General features: G+C 35.9%; 1 protein-coding gene across 7 annotated transcripts in view; it reads left to right on the forward strand.

Annotated features, from left to right (window-relative positions):
* Positions 1-22,889, forward strand: part of PLEKHA5 (pleckstrin homology domain containing A5) — a 237,608-nt gene that overhangs the window by 207,233 nt on the left and 7,486 nt on the right. For 5 of the 7 annotated variants that reach the window (XR_006219809.1, XM_042991848.1, XM_042991849.1 and 2 more), the window contains 7 exons: positions 2,178-2,279; positions 5,455-5,566; positions 7,331-7,377; positions 9,202-9,319; positions 17,851-17,969; positions 21,461-21,670; positions 22,584-22,724. Coding sequence is in view for 6 of the 7 variants with exons in the window: in XM_042991848.1 (XP_042847782.1) it covers positions 2,178-2,279; positions 5,455-5,566; positions 7,331-7,377; positions 9,202-9,319; positions 17,851-17,969; positions 21,461-21,670; positions 22,584-22,724 (849 nt within the window). In the remaining variant the exon portion in view is untranslated. Of the gene's footprint in view, positions 1-2,177; positions 2,280-5,454; positions 5,567-7,330; positions 7,378-8,173; positions 8,363-9,201; positions 9,320-17,850; positions 17,970-21,460; positions 21,671-22,528; positions 22,725-22,889 lie in introns of those variants that run through there. The other 2 variants (XM_042991854.1, XM_042991853.1) reach the window with 2 other exon arrangements.

Raw genomic sequence — 22,889 nt, forward strand, 5'->3', positions numbered from 1 at the left:
CCCAGTAAGAGTGCACTTTCCAGGCTAGAAAAATTGAAAGTATATTGAGTTTCTTCACCCTTAAAATAATTTCTAGCTCTTGGTCTGTAGCTCTAGATTATGTGTTTCCATAAGAAAGACAAGGATTCTTACCATACTAAAAATGTTCTGACATTTAGATGCCTCTATAGCCTTTGGATCCACCGTGAAACTGGCTTTTCTACGAGAGAGGTCAGGTGTTAGCCTGGCAATGCCATCTGTACTTAATTACTGGGCGGCCATTGGGTCTGTCAGCTTCATTTTACCCTCCCTGTGAAGCCTTCAAAGGCCCACTATTTAAATTTGTAATTTTTGTGATGTACACAAATTAGAAGATGTCTAAAAGCAAAGTTTATTAAAGGAGATCAATATCCTTATTTATCCAGTTAAAAATAGTTTGCTGAAGCCAAGTAAGACGACTAGCATTTACGCAATATAGATGACATAAAAATCATTACTCCTTTATCACTTTGCCTTTTAAAAATTTTATTAATTGTGAAATCAGTTAGACTCCCTAAATTATCTATATAATAAAGAGATGATTAAAAAAAAAAAATCTCCAGTGGTGGGACACTTGGGTGGCTCAGTTAGTTAAGCATCTTTAAATCTTGATTTCACCTCGGGTTATGATCACACAACACAGTTCATGAGCCCCACGTCAGGGTCTGGGCTGACAGCACGGAGCCTGCTTGGGATTCTGTCTATCCCTTCCCTGCTTACGTGGACAATCTGTCAAAATAAATAAAATAAAGCCTTAAAAGAAAATCTCCAGTGGTTTTTTTTTTTTTTTTTACTTTTTAAAAAATATAATTCATTGTAAAACCTGCTTAAGGAAACATCTTAGATTCAAAAAGCAATTATTCCAAATGGCCATATTCTAACACTCACTTTAATTTTTAAAAGTGTGTACCTTGAATAATTTTTCATTACCTGCATTTTTAAAAGTGATTTTAAGCTAGTTGCACAGTATGAAAAGTAAAATAACTCTTTAAAAGAGAACCTTTACAAATAAACTGTTAAGATTATTGTGTATCATGTGTCAACTATTCTTCAACTTAAAAAATCCTTGTTGGGGTGCCTGGGTGGCCCAGTCAGTTAAGCTCTCAACTTGATTTTGGCTCAGGTCATGATCTCTCAGTTGTGAGATCAAGTCCCTCATGGGGTTCCACACTGAGTGTGGAGCCTGCTTGGGGTTCTCTGTCTCTGCCCCTCTCCTGTTCACACATGTTCACTTGCTCTCTCTCTCTCTCTCTTTCTCTTTCTCTCAAATAAACATTAAAAATAAAAAACTCTTAAAATTATTTTCAGTACCCTTTCCTCCACACTTGGTATCTTCTTGCCTTATCCCAAGACTATTGCTGTTGTTAAACTGACGTTTCCCAGGGCGGCTTCATTCAGCACAGTTCAGGGCAAGAAATCTCTGGTCATGAAAGGTTCTTAGACAAGAGTTACTAATTCATTTTATAACAGTGTTCAGCATGTATGTGTTGGTTGTGTTACATGTGCCAACACCACACTAATACTAATGATAAAACTGGTCAAAGCCCCTGTCTTTATCAATTTGTTGACTTCATACCGCTCTGAAATGTCTGAAGAGTAATTACAACCCATAGAACAATACTTGCACTCCCGTAGAATAGAGTTCTGAAACAATGAAATGATGATGTATTTTTGACATCCTGTATTAGATGACAGGTGGTTAAAGACCAAATGTGAAAAACCTCTCTGATTTTAGGGTTGGTGATTTTTTTTCCAAAGGAGAAAAGAGTAGGTGGGTAGCATATATGTTGAGTCTCTGTGGGCAGGATTCACTGACTTGTTTAGTTAGCTGAGTTAGGTTTATTACATTACTGTAAATTTATTACAAGTAAAGGTATGTTAGGCTTCTGGTATGATTGAAAATCCAACATGCTAAAATACAACCTACTTAGTATTTTTATTTATGGAGAAATTTTAATCAGGGCAGTTAAGAAAGTGCTTTAAAACAGTAAAGGAAAGGGAAAATGAATTACAGGAAAGGAAAATGAATTACAAAAGTTTTTCTTTCACCCAGTATAAACTTACACAATTTTCTAAAATCTAGAAAGCTTGCCATTGCAGTGATAACAATATAAAAGCACATTTTCCCTATTAAAGTAATTAAAGCTCTTTGATTTTAGGAACTGGAACGAGCATGGAGAGAGTATGATAAGTTAGAATATGATGTGACTGTTACCAGAAACCAGATGCAAGAACAGCTAGATCGCCTTGGTGAAGTTCAGGTACAGAAGTGAATGTCTTTTTGCATTGTCTCAACTGGTTTTGACTGGTACTGTATACCTTGTTATCCATGCATGCCCTTAACAGTTTTTACATTACTGGCCACCTAAGACCTGGGTTTTAATACTTTCAATAATAGGACTCTTAATATCCCACAAAGTAGCCCATCTCTCATTGTTTAAAAGTTCTTTATTCTGTTGGGTACATGGTGTGATCCCTGTCATGTTTTGCACTCCTAGCTAACTATATGGAAGTTAGTATTAAAGTGTTGAATTAAATGGATTTATCAAATAAAGGGTAATTTGTGTCTTATAAAATTTATTCTAATCTGGAGCACCTGGCTGGTTCAGTCAGAAGAGCATGCAACTCTTGATCTCGGGGTTATAAGTTCAAGCCCCAACACTGGGTATAGAGATTACTTAAAAATAAAAAAATAAAAATGTATTCTAATCCATTCTATATTAAATGTCTCTTTCTTATCAAATTGTATTTAGCCTATAGACTTTTGGTATATTATTGAAGTGGGAAAGATGCAGCACCATTTAGCATAAACAATCAGATCTGAAATCAGGTTCCAGGTGTTAATTTTCTAGTCTATAAAATGGAACAATAATACCTGTCTTAAAGTGTTGTTCTGAGAAGTGGAGATAATATACGTTTAAGAAAATAATGAAAGTCACTTCATGCTTGTGACCCTATGTAAATTTGGTCATCTGCATTTGAAACTCTGTGGACTCAACAGACAAGTCAATACAAGGAGTAAAGGTTAGTGAAGTTGACTCGGAGAAAACCAACTGTCCTCCATCTTTGCTGTTCAGTATAGTAGCCACTAGCCACATGCAGTTGTTGGGCAATTGAAATGTTGCCAGTATGCCTGAGAAACTGAGTTTTTCATTGTATTTAATTTTAATTATGTAAATTTAAGTAGCCACATGTGGTTGTGACTTCTATATTGAACAGTGGGGTTAATACTAAATACAGTACGGGGCGCCTGGATGGCTCAGTCGGTTAAGTGTTTGACTTTGGCTCAGGTCATGATCTCACGGTTTGTGAGTTTGAGCCCCGCATCAGGCTCTGTGCTGACAGCTCAGAGCCTGAAGCCTGTTTTGGGTTCTGTGTCTCCCTCTCTCTCTTTCTCTGCCCCTCCCTGGCTCTCTCAAAACTAAACATTTAAAAAAAATTTTTTAAATACTAAATACAGTAGGAAAAAAAATTGTAATATCTAAGAACTAACCCATGGGTCAGCAAACTTTTTCTGCATAAGGCCAGATATTAAAATATTTAGATGTTGCAGGTATATATGCTTTGTCACATAATCTTGGATGGTTTTGTTTTTGAGAATGAGAAATGTTTTAAATGAGAAAATTCATTTTTAGCTTTCAGGCCAAAGTAGTTTAACTTGATTTAACTTAACAAAAACATTCATCATGAAAATGTAATTTCTATGTTATAGGACATAAATGGAGAAGTGGAATTAGTATACCATGTTCCTGGATGGCATGCTTTAACATTATCTCAGTAAAAATTCTTCCTATAAACTCAAATTCTATCCCAACCAAATTTCATCCAGAAATTTTTGAAAAAATTAACAAAATGGTTCTCATATTTTAAAGGTATAATAAAAGCCACAATAGTTACTGTTTTGAAAATATAAAGAACTACAAGGCACTCTATGAGAGAGAACATTACACATAGACCAGTTACATGACAACTCTGCACTTCAGTTTTCACGACTATAAAATAATAGTGCCTACCTCTATCGGGTTATTATAATGGCTAATATATGTTGATATTTTTGAAGCACTTAAAATAGTGTCAGGCATATAAAACATACTGATAAGTGTTTATTAAATAAATAAGTAAACAGAGTGCCTGCCTGGCTCAGTCGGTAGAGCAGGCGACTCTTGATCGCAAGGTTGTGAGTTCAAGCCCCATGTTGAGCATAGAACCTACTTTTTAAAAAGTAGTAAGTCAAGACAATGGCTTAAACAAACTTAAAAAGATGGCATACTGGGGAGAAGTATTGTTGACCACTGATTCAACAAAAGTTACTATTTAGATCTCCAAGGAATTTTCTTTTTGGTTTGGAAAAGCAATATATTAGAAAAATGGATGAAGAATATGACCAGCTTTAATCTATAGAAAGTGAAACTCAGATTGCTAACAAGTGTTTGAATATTGTTTGCACCAGTAATCAGATAAATGAGAAATAATACAAAATGAGACTTTCATTGTATACTTTTCAGATAGGCAAAACTATATATTTTTTTAATTACTGCAAAAATAATATATATTCTATATAGGACATGTGCACATATCTGGTTTTTATAACTGAAATTCACTCCCTAGAAGTCTATGTCAGTATTCACATCTCTGGGTTGTCATTGTGTTTGGCTCTTGTGTGAATATTTCCTTCATTTACTTTGATGCTTCCAGCCCTGTAGCTTAGAAAACTGGATAACTAAGGTTGTGTAGTGCCTGTTTGAAGCAGTATTAGTACATAGTCTTTACATTTACAGACTTTGAAAGCATGTTTTCACCCCTTGGAGGACTTTTTAGCTTACTAATGAAATATATTGATTTTATTCTAATATCTACGATTGTCAAAAACATATATTAAGTGAAAAAAAAATTTTTTTGGTAACTGTGACAGTTAGTACTTACTTCATTGTCCTTTTTTTAAAAAAATAAATTTACATTCCAAAAAAGCATAATTCTTTTTATCAGAAGTATTGATAAAGTCATAGAGTTCTATTAGAATCTTACTTTCAGTAAGACCAATAATACCAATATGATTTTATTTTCTAGAATTTCTAGTACTTAAGAAATTAGTATACTTCCCATTTTTTTCTTCTCCTTTAAATTTTTTTTTTAATTTGGGTTTTGTGAGTTTCTATTTTATTTTGTTTTCTTTTTTTTTTTTTTTTCCATGTTTTAGTCTCTTGTGATCAGCAATAATGCAAGGCAAAGCTTATTGAAAAGAAGTGAAATAATGCACTTAGGTCTGAGAAACTGAATTTTTTTTTTTGACTTTTATCTTTGCCACAAAAGTTGCAAAATTGGGAGACTTCATAGTCCTCAAAACTTAATCTACTGCAGTTCTCATTTTTTAAAATATATACTTAGTTTAGTTTACAACTTTATTTTTTCCTGTATGTGATGTCTTTTTACTGATAGACTGAATCAGCAGGAATTCAGCGTGCACAGATTCAGAAAGAACTTTGGAGAATTCAAGATGTCATGGAAGGACTGAGTAAACACAAACAGCAAAGAGGCACTACAGAAACAGGTAAATTACCTTTGGGTTTTATTCTGCAGTAATTGACCATAATATTATATCTAAATGAAGTAACACAGGGCATCTGGCTGGCTCATTTAGAAAAGTATACAACTCTTGATCTCAGGGTTATGAGTTTGGGCCCCTCATTGGGTGTAGAAATTTCTTTGAAATAAATAAACTTTTTTTAAAAATAAATGGAATGATACATAGAATTGGGTTTCTTTTGTTAATGGACTTTTGACATCAGAAAACAGGCACTCCTGTAACATTGAGTCAGTACACAAGTTTAGACAGTAAAAAGCCAAAGTTCTGGCAACCTCACCGACAACAAAAATAAATTAGTGTTTTATGTATTTAATTATACACACACAAAATGTTTTGCTTTTAGGAATTTTTTTTCCCCACAACAAAAAATGGAATCATACTATACTTATTTTTCAACAATTTGGTTTCTTTCTCCTTAACAGTACCATGCAGTAATAGCTGTGTAAGAATTCATTGTATAGATGAATTATAATATGTCCATTTCTGTGTTTTTGGACATGTAGTTTATTTCCAGGTTTTGAGTTTGTTTTTTTTCTATCATAAACCATGCTGTAATGAACATTACTGTATATATGACTAAACACACATGCTAGTACTTATGGATTAGAAGAAGTGGGAAATGAGCACACATCTTCCATTTTGATAGTCACTGCCAGATTGCCCTCTTAAAAAATGGTACTGACTTATATTTACATCAACAGTACTTCAGAAAACCCACTTCCCTGTACTCTTATTTTTTTTTTTTTTTAACGTTTATTTATTTGAGAGACAGAGCATGAACGGGGGAGGGTCAGAGAGAGAGGGAGACACAGAATCTGAAACAGGCTCCAGGCTCTGAGCGGTCAGCACAGAGCCTGACGCGGGGCTCGAACTCACGGACCGCGAGATCATGACCTGAGCCAAAGTCGGACGCTCAACCGACTGAGCCACCCAGGCGCGCCCCCCCCCCCCCCCCCCCCCCCGTACTCTTATTTAAACTAGATATTTTAGGGGCACTTGGATGGCTCAGTCAGTTAAGTGTCTGACTCATGATTTTGGCTCAGGTTTGGCTCATGATCTCACATTGCATCAGGCTCAACACTGACATCATGGAGGCTGCTTGGGATTCTTTCTGTCTCTCTCTCTCTGTCCCTCCACCACCCCTCTTTCTCAAAAATAAGTAAACTTAAAGGCGCCTGGGTGGCTCAGTCGACTGACCATCCACCTTTGGCTCAGGTCATGATCCCACGGTTTGTGAATTCAAGCCCGGTATTAATGAGTTCGATCCTCGCATTGGACTTACTGCTGTCAACATAGAGCCCACTTCTAATGCTCTGTCTTACCCCTCTCTCTCTCTCTCTCTCTCTCTCTCTCTCTCTCTCTCTCTCTCTCTCTCAAAAATAATAACAAAAATAAAGAATAAATCAACTTAAAAAATAAAAATAAACTAGATATTTTAACTTGCATTTTTTAATGTAATTGGCTTCCAATTCTGAAAACATTAATAAATGAGGGGTTAGAACTGAAAACTTCATTTAAAATAAGTGAAATGGGGGTGCCCAGCTGGCTCAGTCTGTATAGTATGTGATTCTTAATCTCGGGATTTGTTAGTTCAAGCCCCATGTCTGCTGTAGAGACTACTTAACAATGGAATTTTTAGAAAAAATAAAATAAATGAAATTACTCCTTTTTTATGTGGATTTAAAAGATATGTTTAGTATAAGTTATGTTTTATAATTTTTTTAATAGGTATGGCAGGATCAAAGCCTTTCTCAACAGTTAAGTACAAAAACGAGGTAAGTTTGGATTGTTTGTCTATCTCTAAATTATTTTAAATGTGTAAAACATGAATTGGAATTTAATTGTCTTTTCTTCATAACAAAAATGTTTCCTAAATATATTTAAGTTATTGTTTTAATCTTGAAATTTCGCTGTTTCAGTAATTTGATCCTTCTAACAGATGGCAATTTTTCTTCCCTTAATGCAAAAAAAAAAAAAAAATCATTACTTTTCATTTATGTTAGAACTTTAACATTGTCATACTTTTTCTAATATAAGTAATTTGAATATTTATCATTGTGTCTTATTCTTGGTAAAATTTATAGGATGATTGATAAGTTCGCTGTGTGTCGTGCATACCATAAAGAAATTACAACTACAAAGAGATACTGTCAACCTAACTGAAAGCATTTGTGGTCTTGAATTTTATATTAAAACCAAACAAAAAGATGTTTATTTTTTCCCTTAAAAATTGCAAAAACAAATAGGCAATAAGATTTTTAAATTAATTATTTTCTTCTACTTTTAAAGTGAAACACTGTAGTCTCACATCTGTTTTGATTTTGAGCTTCAGATTAAAGCTAACCTGAATGTTACAGGAAAAAATTAGATAAAACTTTTTTTTAAGACCCAGTTACTGGCTATCATAAACATTCTTTATTTTTCTTTTCAGTATGAGACTGACTTTTGGCTTGGCAGTGTCCCTTTAATTATCTTAAAGTGATTTTTAAGTTAACTTACCATTGCAAAGAATTTAGATATACTTAATTCAATATGCTTATCTAAATAAGGTGACTATTCTACAATCTTTAGGAAGAGGAAGTAGTCCCACCTCGTCCTCCACTTCCTCGGTCCTATGACTTTACAGAGCAGCCTCCCATAATCCCCCCTCTGCCCAGTGATAGCAGCTCCTTGCTCTGTTATAGCAGGGGCCCAGTCCATCTGCCTGAAGAAAAGAAGATTCATCAAGTTCAAGGATATCCAAGAAATGGATCTCACTGTGTAAGTGGCTTCAATAGCCACAGAATAATCAATCATGTACATGCCCTCTCATTTTTGAAAGTTAATTTATTTTACACTCAAACTTTTTTTTTGTTATAACCCCACTTTTAGCCAGTGCTTTTTTGTTTGTTTGGTTTTTGTTTGTATTTAATGTTATTATCTGTGTTTTTCCTATTTTGGTTTTACCATTCTCATTTCTTAATGTTTTTATAATTTTAATACTTCATAATTTCATATTTCTAATGTTTTTGCAAAGTGGTTACTTTACATTTGTCTAAGACGTCTTATTTTAAATATACCATTTCAGGATATTAGAGACAAAATGATATATTTAGATCAGAAGGAAGCAAGAATGAAAAAGATCATTCTAGGAATGATAAAAGGGTTGGGATATGGGCCATTCCGTCTAGGAAAACTATTAGAGGATATGGACATTGTCAAGGAGAAACATTCATTATCCATGGAAGCTGAAAATAAGAGGTTTGGGGTTAAATAAATGTAAAATGTGGTAAGCTAAAAGAGAAGTAGGAAGGTAGGGAATAGGGCCAATTGAGTTAATATGATATAATTATTTTCAGACTTCAGTTTTACTATGATAAAAAATATTCTGACTTTGTCCCTAAGAGGAATATTTTTAATTTAAAAGCCAAAACTTTTACTGATTAAAATATTTCAGATTTTTTTCCACCTTAGCTGTAACATATATGTCAGTTGTGCTGTCCCCAATATAGCCGGCTGAGACTTTTAGTTTTCAAGGTTTGATTTGAGGTAAGCATTTTAAAAGAAACTTGTAGCAATTTTTGTTCTTTTGTTTTAAAATTGCACATCTTCTTTTCAAGGGTCCGGATTATAGACTCTACAAGAGTGAACCAGAGTTAACAACAGTGGCAGAAGTTGATGAGTCTAATGGAGAAGAAAAATCAGAACCTGTTTCAGAAATGGAAACTTCTGTTAAAGGTCAGCATTAGGATATGTTTTATCTCCTGTGTTTTTCAGACATTTTAGCAATAAGCTCAGTGTACATGTTGGCCCAATACATAGACAAATCCATAGTCCCTTATCTGAAACCTGTGGAATCTGATGAGCTTCTTAATTCAGAAATTTCAGGTATTAGGAAGGTAACATGACCCATATGTAAACCATATATTACATGTCATTTCAGCTAGGCATGAGGCAGCATCCTCTTTTGAAATCAATTAACATTCCTGGAATATTCATCCTAAGTGGGATAAAGACTAAAAAGGTTTATATGCCAAACTTTTGAAAAGTTTTCCATTTCCTGAGATTTGGGGAGAGGGAGGTTTTAAGTTTTTCTGTTTCAGAATTACACATAAAAGATTAAGGGCTGAGGGACACCTGGCTGACTCAGTCAGTAGAGCCTGTGACACTTGATCTCAGGGTCGTGAGTTGAAGCCCCACATCGGACATAGAGTTTACTTAACAAATAAATAAACTAAAAAACAAATTCCATGAAATAATACTACTATGGGTGTACTCTGATTTTTATATTGTATTTTATTTTTACCAGAAACTAATCTCTACACCCAGCGTTGGGGTTGTTAGTTCAACCCTGAGATCAAGAGTTGCACACTCTTCCAACTGAGCCAGACTTTTTTTCTTTTTTTAATGCTGGTCATTATTCAGTGTTGTGAAGAAAAAGGATAGAGGGGGCACTATTCAAGATTAAAAGGTAGAAAAGGCCAGATACAACGCAATACTTCAACCTTGATTGGATTGTGGTTTAAAAAAAAGTCTCAATGGGGCGCCTGGGTGGCTCAGTCAGTTGAGCGTGTTCCCACCCCCACCCCACCCAGCTTGCACTTTCTCTCTCTCCCTCAAATAAATAAATAAAATCCTATATATTTTTTAATAAAAAAAATTTTAAGTCTCTAAAGACGTTCTTGGGACAATTATGGAAACTTAAATATGTTCTGGAGATTATCGACGGTTAAGTGAAATTGTGGTTGTATAGGAGAATGTGTAAATGGTTCACCAAAATTTGTGTGTGTGTGTGTGTTCACATACAGTTGACTTGAACAACATAAGTTTCAACTATAAGGGTCTACTTAAATGCAGATTTTTTTTCAATAAATGCAGTATAGTACTATAAATGTATTTTCCATATGGCTTTCTTTTAAAAAAATTTTTTTAACATTTATTCATTTTTTTGAGAGACAGTAAGAGAGCACAAGTAGGGGTGGGGCAGAGGGAGGGGGAGACACAGAATCCGAAGCAGGCTCCAGGCTCTGCGCTGACAGTGCGGGGCTTGAGCTCATGAAACGCGAGATCATGACCTGAGCCAAAGTCAGATGCTTAACCAACTGAGCCACCCAGGCACCCCCCCATTTGGTTTTCTTAATACGGTTTTCTTTTTCCTAGCTTACTTTATTGTGAGGATACAGTATATAACACATGTACCATACAGAATAATGTGTTAATTGTCTGGTCACCAGTAGGCTGTTAGTAGCTAAGATTTTGAGTAATTAAAAATTATATGCAGGGACACCTGGCTGGCAGTCTGTAGAGTATGTGACTCTTGATCTTGGGGTCGTGAGTTCAAGCCTCACATTGGACAGCCCCATGCTGTTAGTGTGGAGCCTGATGCAGGGCTGGAGGTCACCAACTGTGAGATCATGACCTGAGCCAAAATCAAGAGTCTGATGCTTAACCAACTGAGCCACCCAGGTGCCCCAATGGTGCATATTATTATAAATACACAGGAAATATTAAACTGCAAACAAATGTTTTAGCAGTATAGCTAACTAGATGCCCTGGCCAATCCTCCTATTCCTATAGAAAGTGATTCTAATTGCTGGGTGATACCATTGTAAATTTTTTTGAGAATCTTCAACAAGTTAAGGAAAAGTAAAGAAAGGGACGCTCACCTTATGTGAAAGGTAGTGTATTTGTTTCCTTGGGCTGCCATAACAAAATATCATAGACTGAGTGGCTGAAACAACAGAAATTTGTTTTCACAGTTCTGGAGGGTAGAAGTCCAAGATCAGGGTCCAGCTGGGTTTGGTTTCAGGGAAAGACTCTATTCGTGGCTTGCAGATGCTGCCTCTTGCTGCACCTCACTGGGCCTTTCCTCTCAGTACAAGCAGAGAGAGAGCACATGTTAGCTCTCTGATGTTAGCTCTCTTTTTAGAAGGTTACCAATACTGTTGGATCAGGGGCATGCCTTTATGACCTCACTTAATTTTAATTACCTCCTTATAGGCTCTATCTCCAAATATAGTCACATCACGGGTTAAGACCTCACATGAATTTTAGAAAGTCATAATTCAGTTTGTAATAGGAGGGATCCAATAAGTTAAGTGGAGCACTAAAGTGCCTTGTGACAGGACAAAGCTCAGATCCTGAACAAATTACAAGTCTTGGGGCACCTGCGTGGCTCAGTTGGTTAAGTGTCCAACTATGGCTCAGGTCATGACCTCATGGTTTGTGGGTTCAAGCCCCACATCGGGCTCTGCGCTGACAACTTGGAGCCTGGAGCCTGCTTTGGATTCTGTGTCTCCTTCTCTCTCTGCCCCTGTGCCTCTCTCAGTCTGTCTGTCTGTCTCTCTCTCTGTCTCAAAAATAAATAAAAAAATTTTTAAACAAAAAACCAAGTCTGAGAGGACACCTCCTCAAGGAAAGCTGGAACCCTCCAAAGGCTGTACTCTCTGTGAAAACTGAGATTAATTAGATTTCATCAAAATTTAAAACTTCTATCCATTAGAATTGGAGAAAATATCATTAGTATATATACCTGACAAAGGCTTCGTATTCAGAATATATAAACAACTCTTACAAATCAATAATAAAGACAACCCAATAAGAAAGTAGGCAAAAGACTTAGACACTTAACAAATAAGGTATACAAGTATATGAAAAAGTTTACAACTGATCAAGCATAAATGCAGTTTTGATGCAAATTAAAATCATAATTCACACCTTCCGGAATAGCTAAAATTAAGATTACCAAGTGTTTGTTAGGACATAGAACAGTTGGATCTCAAACACAATTCTGATGGTGGTGTAAGAAAGAACAACAGTTTTGTAGTTTCTTAAAAATTGAACATGCAATTATATCCAGCAATTCTCCTACATATTTACCTAAGAAAAATGGAAACATCATTCCTCAAAAAAACTTATACAAGGATTTTTAACCATAGTTTTAATTCATAGTAGATAAAAATTGGAAGCAACCTGTATTTCTGTAAATAAGAGTATGGATAAACAAATTATGCTATCTTCAAACAGTGGGATACTCCTTAACAATTAAAAAACACTACTGATAGATGTACATGTGTAACTTAGCAACATGTATAAATGTGAAAAAAAAATTATATTAAGTGAAAAAAGCTTAACACAAAGGAGACCTAGTGTATGAATCCCTTTATGTGAAGTTTGAGAACAGGCAAAACTCATCTATTGGTGATAGACAACGGAACAGTGGTTGTCTTTGGCAGAAGGGTGGGATTGCCTGGAAGGGAATTTTGTGGGGTGACGAAGATGGTCTTTGTCTTCACTGAGATAATTACACTGGCATATGCATGTGCAGCTAGGGGTAAGAATACATTTATAAAACTTCACCAGTTGTGCACTTAAGATCTATTCATTTTAGTTATACATTTTGCGTCAATAAAACTTGAAGAAACAGTAAATATAAAGATAAAAACTAGAGAGTTTGCCACTTAACCGTCACTTAAGAGAGTTCTACAGTTTTCAGATAGAAGCAAACTGGTCAGATAGGGAAGGTCTAAGAAGCAGAGAACTAAAATATTGGATACCAATAGCATATAACCAGGACTAATTTTGTTGATATTAACATGTTCTAAAGTCCTTGTATTGTTCCAGAGGATGGTAATGATCATGATTACCTTTATATTTTAATAAGTTTAGTGTACATGCTTAAGGATAAGAAAGAAAAGAAATAGACTTGGGGCGCCTGGGTGGCTCGGTTAAGGGTCCGACTTCGGCTCAGGTCATGATCTCGTGATTTGTGAGTTCGAGCCCCACGTCAGGCTCTGTGCTGACAGCTTGGAACTTGGAGCCTGCTTCTGACTCTCTGTCTCCCTCTCTCTGCCCCTCCCCTGTTCATGCTCTGTCTCTCATTCTCTCTAAAAATAAATAAATGTTAAAAAAATTTAAAAAGAGAGAGAGCAGGAGCTGGGGAGAGGGGCAAACAGGGAGAGAAAGAGACTTTTTTTTTCCATAGTTTTTGTTTTTTTAATGTTTATTTTTGAGAGAGAGCACACATGCACACACAAGTGGAGAGGGGTAGAGAAGGAGAGGGAGACAGAATCTGAAGCAGACTCCAGATTCCAAGCTGTCAGCACAGAGCCCGACACAGGCCTCAAACCCACAAACTGCAAGATCCCAACCTGAGCCCAAATCAAGAGTCAGATGCTTAACCTACTGAACCACTCAGGCACTGAGAGAGAGAGAGGGAGAGGGAGAGGGAGAGGGAGAGGGAGAGGGAGAGGGAGAGGGAGAGGGAGGGAGGGAGGGAGGGAGGGAGAGAGAGAGAGAGAGAGAGAGAGAGAGAGAGAGAGAGAGAGAGAATGAATCTTAAGCAGCATGGTGCTTGATCCCACAACCCTGGGATCATGACCTAAGTGGAAACCAAGAGTAGGATGCTCAACCAACAGAGCCACTGGCTCAACAAGTGTTGGTTGCCAACATCTAAAAATTGGGACTTTAGTGAAGAAATGGGCAAAAAGACATGAATAGACACTTTTCCAAAGAAGGCATCCAGATTGTTAACAGACTCATGAAAAATGCTCAACAGCACTACATCACTTATCATCAGGGAAATACAAATCAAAACCACAATGAGATACCACCTCACAACTGTCAAAATGGCTAAAATTAACAACTCAGGCAACAACAGGTGTTGGTGAGGATGCAGAGAAAGAGGTTCTCTTTTGCATTGTTGGTGGGAATGCAAATGAGTGCAGCCACTCTGGAAAACAGTTCCTCAAAAAATTAAAAATAGAACTACCGTATTACCCAGGAATTGCACTAGTAGGTATTTATCCAGAGGATACAGGAGTATCCTGTATTCTGATTCTAAGGGGCACATGCACCCCAAGGTTCATAGCAGCAATATTGACAATAGCCAAAGTATGGAAAGAGCCCAAATAACCCATTGACTGGTGAATGGATAAGGAAGATACATACATACATACATACATACATACATACATACATACATACATACATACAATGGAACATTCCTGGGCGATCAAAAAGAATGAAATTTTGCCATTTGGAACAACGTAGATGGAACTAGAGTGTATTATCCTAAGCAAAATAAGTCAAAGAAAGATATCATGATTTCACTCACATGTGGAATTTAAGATACAAAACAAACATAAGGGAAGGGACACCAAAATAATATAAAAACAGAGGGAGACAAACTATAAGAGACTCTTTTTTTTTTTTTTTTTTTTTTTTTTTTTTTTTTTATAAGAGACTCTTAAATACAGAAAACAAACTGGTGGTTGCTGGAGGGGTGTTAGGTGGAGGGAAGGACTAAATGGGTAAGGGGTATTAAGGAGGACACTAGTTGGGGTGACCACTGGGTATTACATGTAAGTGATGAAACACTACATTTTATTCCTGAAATTATTATTACACTATACATTAACTAGGATTTAGATTTTTAAAAATAAATAAATAATAAAAAATTTTTAAGAATTGAGACTTTAGAGGTGCCTGTGTTGTTCAGTAGTTAAGCGTCAGACTCTTGATTTCAGCTCAGGTCATAATCTCAAGGTTCGTGGGATCAGGCCACACGCTGAGCACAGCCATGTCTATGCTAACAATGTGAAGCTTGCTTGGGATTCTCTCTCTCTGTCCTTCCTCTTCTTGCTCTCTGTCTCTCTTTCAAACTAAAAATTTTAAGAAAATAAATAAATAAAAATTGGGACTTCCTAGGTTTTCTTAAATACCCAATAGATCTAGGGACTCCTGGCTAGCTCAGTCGGTAGAGCATATGACTCTTGATGTTGAACGTGTAAGTTTGAGCCCCACATTGTTGGGTGTAGAGATTACTTAAAAATTAAAAGAAATCAGTAAATCTAGCCAGAGTGCCCCTATTTCAACAGCACTGGTTTCCTAGACCTAACATCTACCCTCTTCAAATAGCATATGGGGGGGGGGGGGGGAGTTGCTGTTTATCACATGTGTAACATTCTTAATCCCTGTGGGCAAAGTATTTAGAGCATATATAAAATAAGGACTACATTTTATGCTTTGATTTTGCATTTTCTATTCCATTCTTTTTTTCTGGTTCCTACATAGTCATAATACCCATGATCTATAAGGGATAATTGTCGCCAGTCAAGTCTACAAAATTTAGAAATTATTTAATAAGTGAGTTCCAACTCATCAGTAGACTTTTTTTTAATGTTTATTTTATTTTAGACAGACAAAGAATAAGTGGGGGAGGGTACAGAGAGGGGGGACAAAAGTCAATGCCATATCTTTACTCATAAAAAATACCTTGTCTGGCATATGTTCTCTGTAGGGTTTGGATTCTTCTTCAGAGTTTTGCTGCTTTTAAAATTTAGGTGTTTTTTTTTTTTTTTTTTTTTTTGAAAGAATTCTATTGTCTGGTTTTTTTTAATCTTTATTTTTGAGAGAGAGGAGGAGACAGAGGATCCAAAGTGGGCTGTGTGCTGACAGCAAAGAGCCCAATGCAGAGCTTGAACTCACAAACTGTGAGATCATGACCGACCTGCAGATCAGAGCCGAAGTGGGACACTAAAGCGATTGAGCCACCCAGCTGCCCCTGATTATTTATTTTTATTTTTTATGATCTCTGAAATAAGAGATCACTTAGTGGGGCTTGAACTCATGACCCTGAGATCAAGAGTTACATGCTCTACCAACTGAGCCAGCTAGGCATCCCTAGATGTTTGAGTTTTTGTTGTTTTTTTTTTTTTTTTTTTTAACTTATAAGCTCTCACCTGAATAAATTGTCTGAAATACACAGATAAATTATGGTGTAATTTGTGCCACATGACTTAAAGTAGAACTTTTAAAAATGGATCACTAACTGGGATAATAGAGTCTTTCTCTTAGTTTGAACTGCAGAATTACCTATATTGTGTAGCAGTTCAGCACTTCATGTTCTTAAATATACAGCCTTACAATACTCACACAGTTCATAAACAATATTAAAGCCTAAGCTACAGATTGTTTGGTGTGTAAATTAAAGGGACCCTGAATGACTGATGTACCATTTGTCTTTGAGGGAGAAACTAGACTTCTTTTTTCTACTTAGTTGATGTAACTTTAAGTGAGCTCAAAGAGAGTGGTTTGTTTTTTTGTTTTTTTTTTTTTTTATTTTAAGTAAGCCATTGAGATTTTAATAATTTGTTCTTTTGCTAGTGTCCTCAGTGGATAATAGTGCATATATTCTACTTAAACAAAATTAATGCGATATAACTACATACATTTTATGTATTAACTTACTTTTAGCTTTTATTGTTGTTGGGTTAATGATTTTGTGTTGTGTGTTTTGTTTTCTATGGTGTGTGTCCATTTTAGAAATTATTGAAAATACAAAAAAGTCACAGTGATTACCTATAGTTAACTGTTGTTAACATTGTTAGTGGATTCTCTTGAGACAGTACAGTGTGATTGAAAAGAAACCAAATGGAAATTAAGGGCATTTAGGTAAATCACTTAACCTTTCTGGGCCATTCCTTTCCTGATCTGCAACATGTGAGAGGATTAAGGTCCTTTTCAACCTCTGAAAATACTGTGAATGGAAAGAAGGCTACAACAGAGAGAAGCCCCAGCCATGCTGCTGATGAGCTACATGGACTTGAGGAAGTAAATTAATGCAGACACTGCAGTTCATTTACCTTCTTTTCTTTAGAAGATTGTTGTGAAGATGTCTGATCCACTGAGTATTACTGATTTTATAATTAAATTTTTTAATTAAAAAAAAATCTGTAGAACTTTAGACAGAGTAACTAATGGAAGGCTACTACATTTTCCCTGGCTCTTTTTAAACGATAAATCTGCCTTTTGGAGCATCTGGCTGGCTCAGTCGGTAGAGAATATGACTATTGATCTCAGGGTTGTAAGTTTGAGCCCCATGTTGGGTATAGAGGTTAGTTAAAAATAAAATCTTTAAAACAATAAACCAATAAAAATAAATTTGCCTTTTGATTTTGAAAACCTCAGAAATGGAGTATGTCAGGGGCTCCTGGGTGGCTCAGTTGATTGAGCATCCAACTCTTGATTTCACTCAGGTGATGATCCCAGGGTTATGGGATCAAGCTCTGATTGGGCTCTGCTTAAGATTCCCTCTCTCCCACTGCCTCTCTCCCCACCCCCCACCCCCCACACACACACATGTTCTCTTGCTCTATCTCTCTAAAATTAAAAAAAAAAATGTTTTTAATTAGAAATTGAGTACCTCAAAAGAAAGCAATGTTGTGTGAAAGATGTTTTGTAGAACTTACTGGTGTTTTCATTTTTAGGTTCCCATTTTCCTGTTGGAGTAGTTCCTCCAAGGACCAAATCACCAACACCTGAATCTTCAACGATAGCCTCTTATGTAACCTTAAGGAAAACTAAGAAGATGATGGATTCAAGAACGGTATTTAACTAGAAGTTAATCTTTAAAAGGATTCTTAAGGCCTATTTATTGTTTTAATTCCATTGAGGAAATTAGTGTCTAGGGGACAGACCTACTCAATACCTAGTCTAGGTTTGTTTTGATCAGCTTTGACATGGGGTCTTAGTCCACAGTTTGTGGAATCTGTTTTCAGACAGCTGTCCCATGTTGCATCTCTTGATACCTCTAAGAATTTCCTTAAAGAGAGTGATAGACATGTCCTATGGTCATCCAAGGTAATGGATTTCCAAGCCAGCCCGAGTTTACAGGGCCTTTCAGCTATGGTAGATTTGGAGTTTGCCAATCCTCTGGTTACTCTGAGAAATGTGAATTGGGATTGGGAAAATAGCTTCTATATTTCACATATTCATCTGAGATCCATTTAATTCAAACTGGCTGTAAACCAGTCTAAGCTTGGTCATATTGAGAAGATTATCAGCATACTTAACTCCTTTTTACCAAGTAGTCTCAAAAATTTGGGGTGCAAAAGAACTTTTACTTTTCATCTTTATAAATTCTATACTTATTTGGTATGGGTAATTTGATAATTTTAAACTATAAGAAAAGAATGAAAAGTACTACAAATGATAAGATTTATGGTTATTCTTGAGAGATATTAAACTACAGGTACGAAGTATATGCCTAAAACATCTGACAAATTTATATACAAGAAGTATAATATTTTAATGAGTACAAAATTATAAAGACCTAGAAAGATAATTATTGTAGAATCAAAATAAATGAATAGCTATATATTTGCGGTCATGGTTCTATAATACTATTGTTTGTTTAGAGGCATTTGTTTACAGATGGAAAGGGTATTTTCTTTGGAAATTGTAATGCTAAAAAAAAATCAACAGAAAAAGGTTTTAAAAATGTATGTTGAGGGGCACCTGACTGGTTCAATTAGTAGAGCATGCAACTCTTGATGTCAGGGTGGTGAATTTAAGCCCCACGCTGGACATAGAGCTTACGTTAAAAAAAAAAAAAAAAAAAGTTAAGGGACCCCTGGCTGGCTTAGTTGGTGGAGGGTAGAGGGTGTGACTCTTGATCTTGGGGTTGTGAGTTCAAGCCCCACGTTGGGTGTGGAGATTATGCATAAATAAATAAATAAATGAAAATACTTTTTAAAAAAGTTAACAGTGTATGTTGAGACAAAGAAGAAAGATATTAGTGGACTTATATTCTTTCTTTTTTTTAATATGTAACTATCTTAAATAGTAGAAGAAAGACTTCTATATCACCAAATACAGGAGTGGGGAAGGGAGTATAGAAGACTACAGTTATGTAATATTGGTACAAAAAAGACCTTTATAAGCAATATCAGTGTCAGAATAAAATACTTGGAATATAACACAAAATTTCCATAATATATGAGGAATGAATATACATAAGTTATTTTTAAGAGTTTCTTTTCTATGGAAAATATGTAACAATAATTCACAAATATTCTTCAACCCCATAATAATTTTTAGAATACTAATAACTAAAACTAATGACATATTCTTTTCCAGTTATCATTAGAGAAAAGATCTAAAAATTAACAATATCTGACCTTTAAAAACAGATTTTTACAGGGGCTCCTGAGTGGTTCAGTTTGTTAAACGTCTGACACTGGCTCCATCATGATCTCACAGTTCATGAGTTTGAGCCCCGCATGGGGCTCTATGCTGACAGCTCAGAGCCTGGAGCCTGCTTCGGATTCTGTCTCCCTCTCTCTCTGCCCCTCCCCCACTCATTTTCTGGCTCTCTCGCTCTCTCTCGCTCTCTCTCACTCAAAAAAATTTTTTTAAATTACAAATAAATAAATAAAAACAGATTTTTACTATATGACAACTTGAGAAGAAAGTTGCAGTGTGACATTATTGTATAAACGTAGAAAAGCCAGGAAGACTGCATGTTTATTGTTACTAAAAATAAAAGGATAAAATAAGAAACTTTAATAAAATCTGAAATAAAAATAAAAGGAAAGGGATGACTATAGTAGCCAAGTCCCAATCTATATTTAGAATTTACTTTTTTTAATTTTTTTATTGTTTGTTTGGTTGGTGTTTTGTTTTTTCTTTCCAAAGCTAATGTGTTTTATTTTACATATAAATGAAAATCATCGTTACTTCTGCAAATTAAGGCTTTTCAGTTTTCCTCTTTTAGATTTTACTTGAGCTCTTAAAGATATTTATTCTATACAATAGAAAATGGCTCTAGAGCTATCACTCCTGCCCTGCAGGCATTTTCCAGATTGCTCAAGAGAAAAAAGGATCTTAGTGGGTTTGCCTGACATATTGCTTCCTCACGGAAATGCTCATCTCTGCCCTTGGTTTTTTCAAAAGAAAGCAACTTCACCAATATCTCAGTCAGTTCCCACCAACCCAGACCAGAGGGCACAAAGTAACCTATGGATTCTATGCCATAGATTCTAGAATATGTTCAGTCTTCAAATTTTCTATTACATAAAGTAAGCTAAAATTTGCTTGTGACTAATATTGAAGTTCTTATTTGGCATTTTATACCGATATTGTTTTACGTCTTTAATAAGAAAGTGAGATTAAGAATTGGTTGTTTAATTTTTAAATCCTTATTGAGGATGTTTTCTCTATGAAGTCTTTTCACAGTAAATGTTTGACTTAAAACATATGTTTTGGAGCACCTGGGTGGCTTAGTTGGTTAAACGTCTGACTTCAGCTCAGGTCATGATCTCGTGGTTTGTGAGTTCGCCCCACATTGGGCTCATGCTGTTAGCACAGAGCCCGCTTCAGATTCTCTGTCTCCCTCTCTCTCTGCATCTTCCCTGCTGGTTCTCTCTCTCTCTCTCTCTCCCCCTAAACAAATAAATAAACTTTTTTAACAAATTAAATTTTCATTAAAATATATCTTCGGGCACCTGGCTGCCTAGTCAGTAGAGCATGCAACTTTTGATCTTGGAATTATGAGTTTGAGCCCCACATTGGGTATAGAGATTACTGAAAATTAACCTTAGGAAAAAAAATTAAAAAGGAGGGGGGCACCTTTGTGGCTTAGTCAGTTAAGCCTCTAACTCTTGATTTCAGCTCAGGTGATGATCTCATGGTTCCTGAGATGTAGCCCCACATTGGGCTCCGCACTGTCAGCCTGTCAGCGGAGAGCTGCTTGGGATTCTCTCTCTCTCTCCCTCTCTGCCTCTCCCCTGCTCCTGCTCTCTCAACATAAATAAGATTTTTAAAATAAATAAAATAAAGTCTTATATTTACAAACTGTGCCCCCTGTGTTCTCCTAGTTTGAGTTTTATACAATTTCCTGTTGCGTTGACTGTGCATCACCAATCACCAGTGAAGGAAAAAACAGTTTGCCTTTCTGGTGTTAACTAAATTGACACTCAAAGCTCCACTTCTGATTTTGAGAACAAAAGAAATCCTTTCAGAACATTTTTTATCCCAACATACTTTTCAGAAGTTATTCTGTATTGATGTATTCATATGTCTATTTCTAATTTAAAGGAAAGACCAAGAAGTGCAGTGGAACAGCTCTGTTTGGCTGAAAGTACTCGACCTAGGATGACTGTGGAAGAGCAGATGGAAAGAATAAGGAGACATCAACAAGCATGCCTGAGGGAAAAGAAAAAAGGATTAAATGTTATTGGTTCTTTAGACCAGTCACCCTTACAAAGTCCCTCAGGCTTAAGGGATAATCCATTCAGGATTACCCAGGTACATCAATTTGCTTTTAACCATTCTTGTGTGTAAATGTAGTATCACTTGAGTCAGGATCTGGAGTTACATGATTGATGGGTTTTCAGATGTCTGCAGTATGGATAGTTACTTGATTTTACCTAATGCCCATAATAATAAGCTAAGACAGCTCAGTAAAGTGGAAATAGCCCTGGGTTCAGAAAACCAGAGCCATCTTACTTGTTGGACATACTTGTACCAGTTGTGGCCTTACTCTTCTCTGCTATAAATCAGATGACACAGCCCTACCCTGTCTACTTCAGAGATACTAAGATAAAAGTGCTTTCAGCGAATGTAAAATGCCACGCAAGTTAACAAGATATTCCCCAATTCCCCCTCCAATAAAATGTGCATTACTCTGTGTCCTAATTTAACATGACCTAAATTGTAGCAGGACAGAGCTTCTCAGTAAAAGCGTAAGTCTACTATTCCTTACATCCCAACTCCTGCCTTGCAAAGAGACATCATTCCATTTCTCATTGTTTGTTTGTTTGTTACCCCGATTCATAAATACAGAGATAGCAGACAGGCAGACCTTTTCAGTAGCTTCTGTCTGGCCTGTCCCTGTTAGTAGACATGTACCAGCTGAAAGGGTTTCCCTGTCTTCCTAGAAATCCCCTTTCCATCTAATCAGGAGCATCCAGGCACTGCTACTAAAGATTCAGCAGATTAACCGCTGAAATTGCACATTCTTCAAATTACAAAATGGGTGATTAAAAGAGAAAAAAAATGCATGGAATACTGATACATATATTTTTTTCTTCCTATTGGTTTTCATAAGAGAACCTCCTTGTACGTGAAGATCAACCTTTTTTTTTTTTTTTTTCAAAATAACAGATGCTATCTAAAAACTGTACATAGTATGAATCTATGCTATATGTCTTTCGGACAGACTCGAAAAAGGGATGATAACATTAAGGAACTGGATACTGTCATTAGAGAAAATGATGTGAAGCCAAACCATGAAACTCCTGCAGCAGAAATTGTTCGACTAAAAGACAGTGAACCTCAAAATACAGATTTCAGCAAAGAGGTAAAGAGATTACTTTTGAACAGATATTCCAAAGGGGTAGATTTTTGAAGATTAGATCAAGTGGTAAGGTTGAAAATAGTTATGTTTCATTTCATCACAGAGACCCTACGTCTAAGTGAAATAGGTTTTGTTAATTTGAGTGATGTATTCAGCACATCAAAAAAT

Source organism: Panthera tigris, chromosome B4 (assembly GCF_018350195.1).
Source record: "Panthera tigris isolate Pti1 chromosome B4, P.tigris_Pti1_mat1.1, whole genome shotgun sequence".
NCBI classification, from domain to species: Eukaryota; Metazoa; Chordata; class Mammalia; order Carnivora; family Felidae; genus Panthera; species Panthera tigris.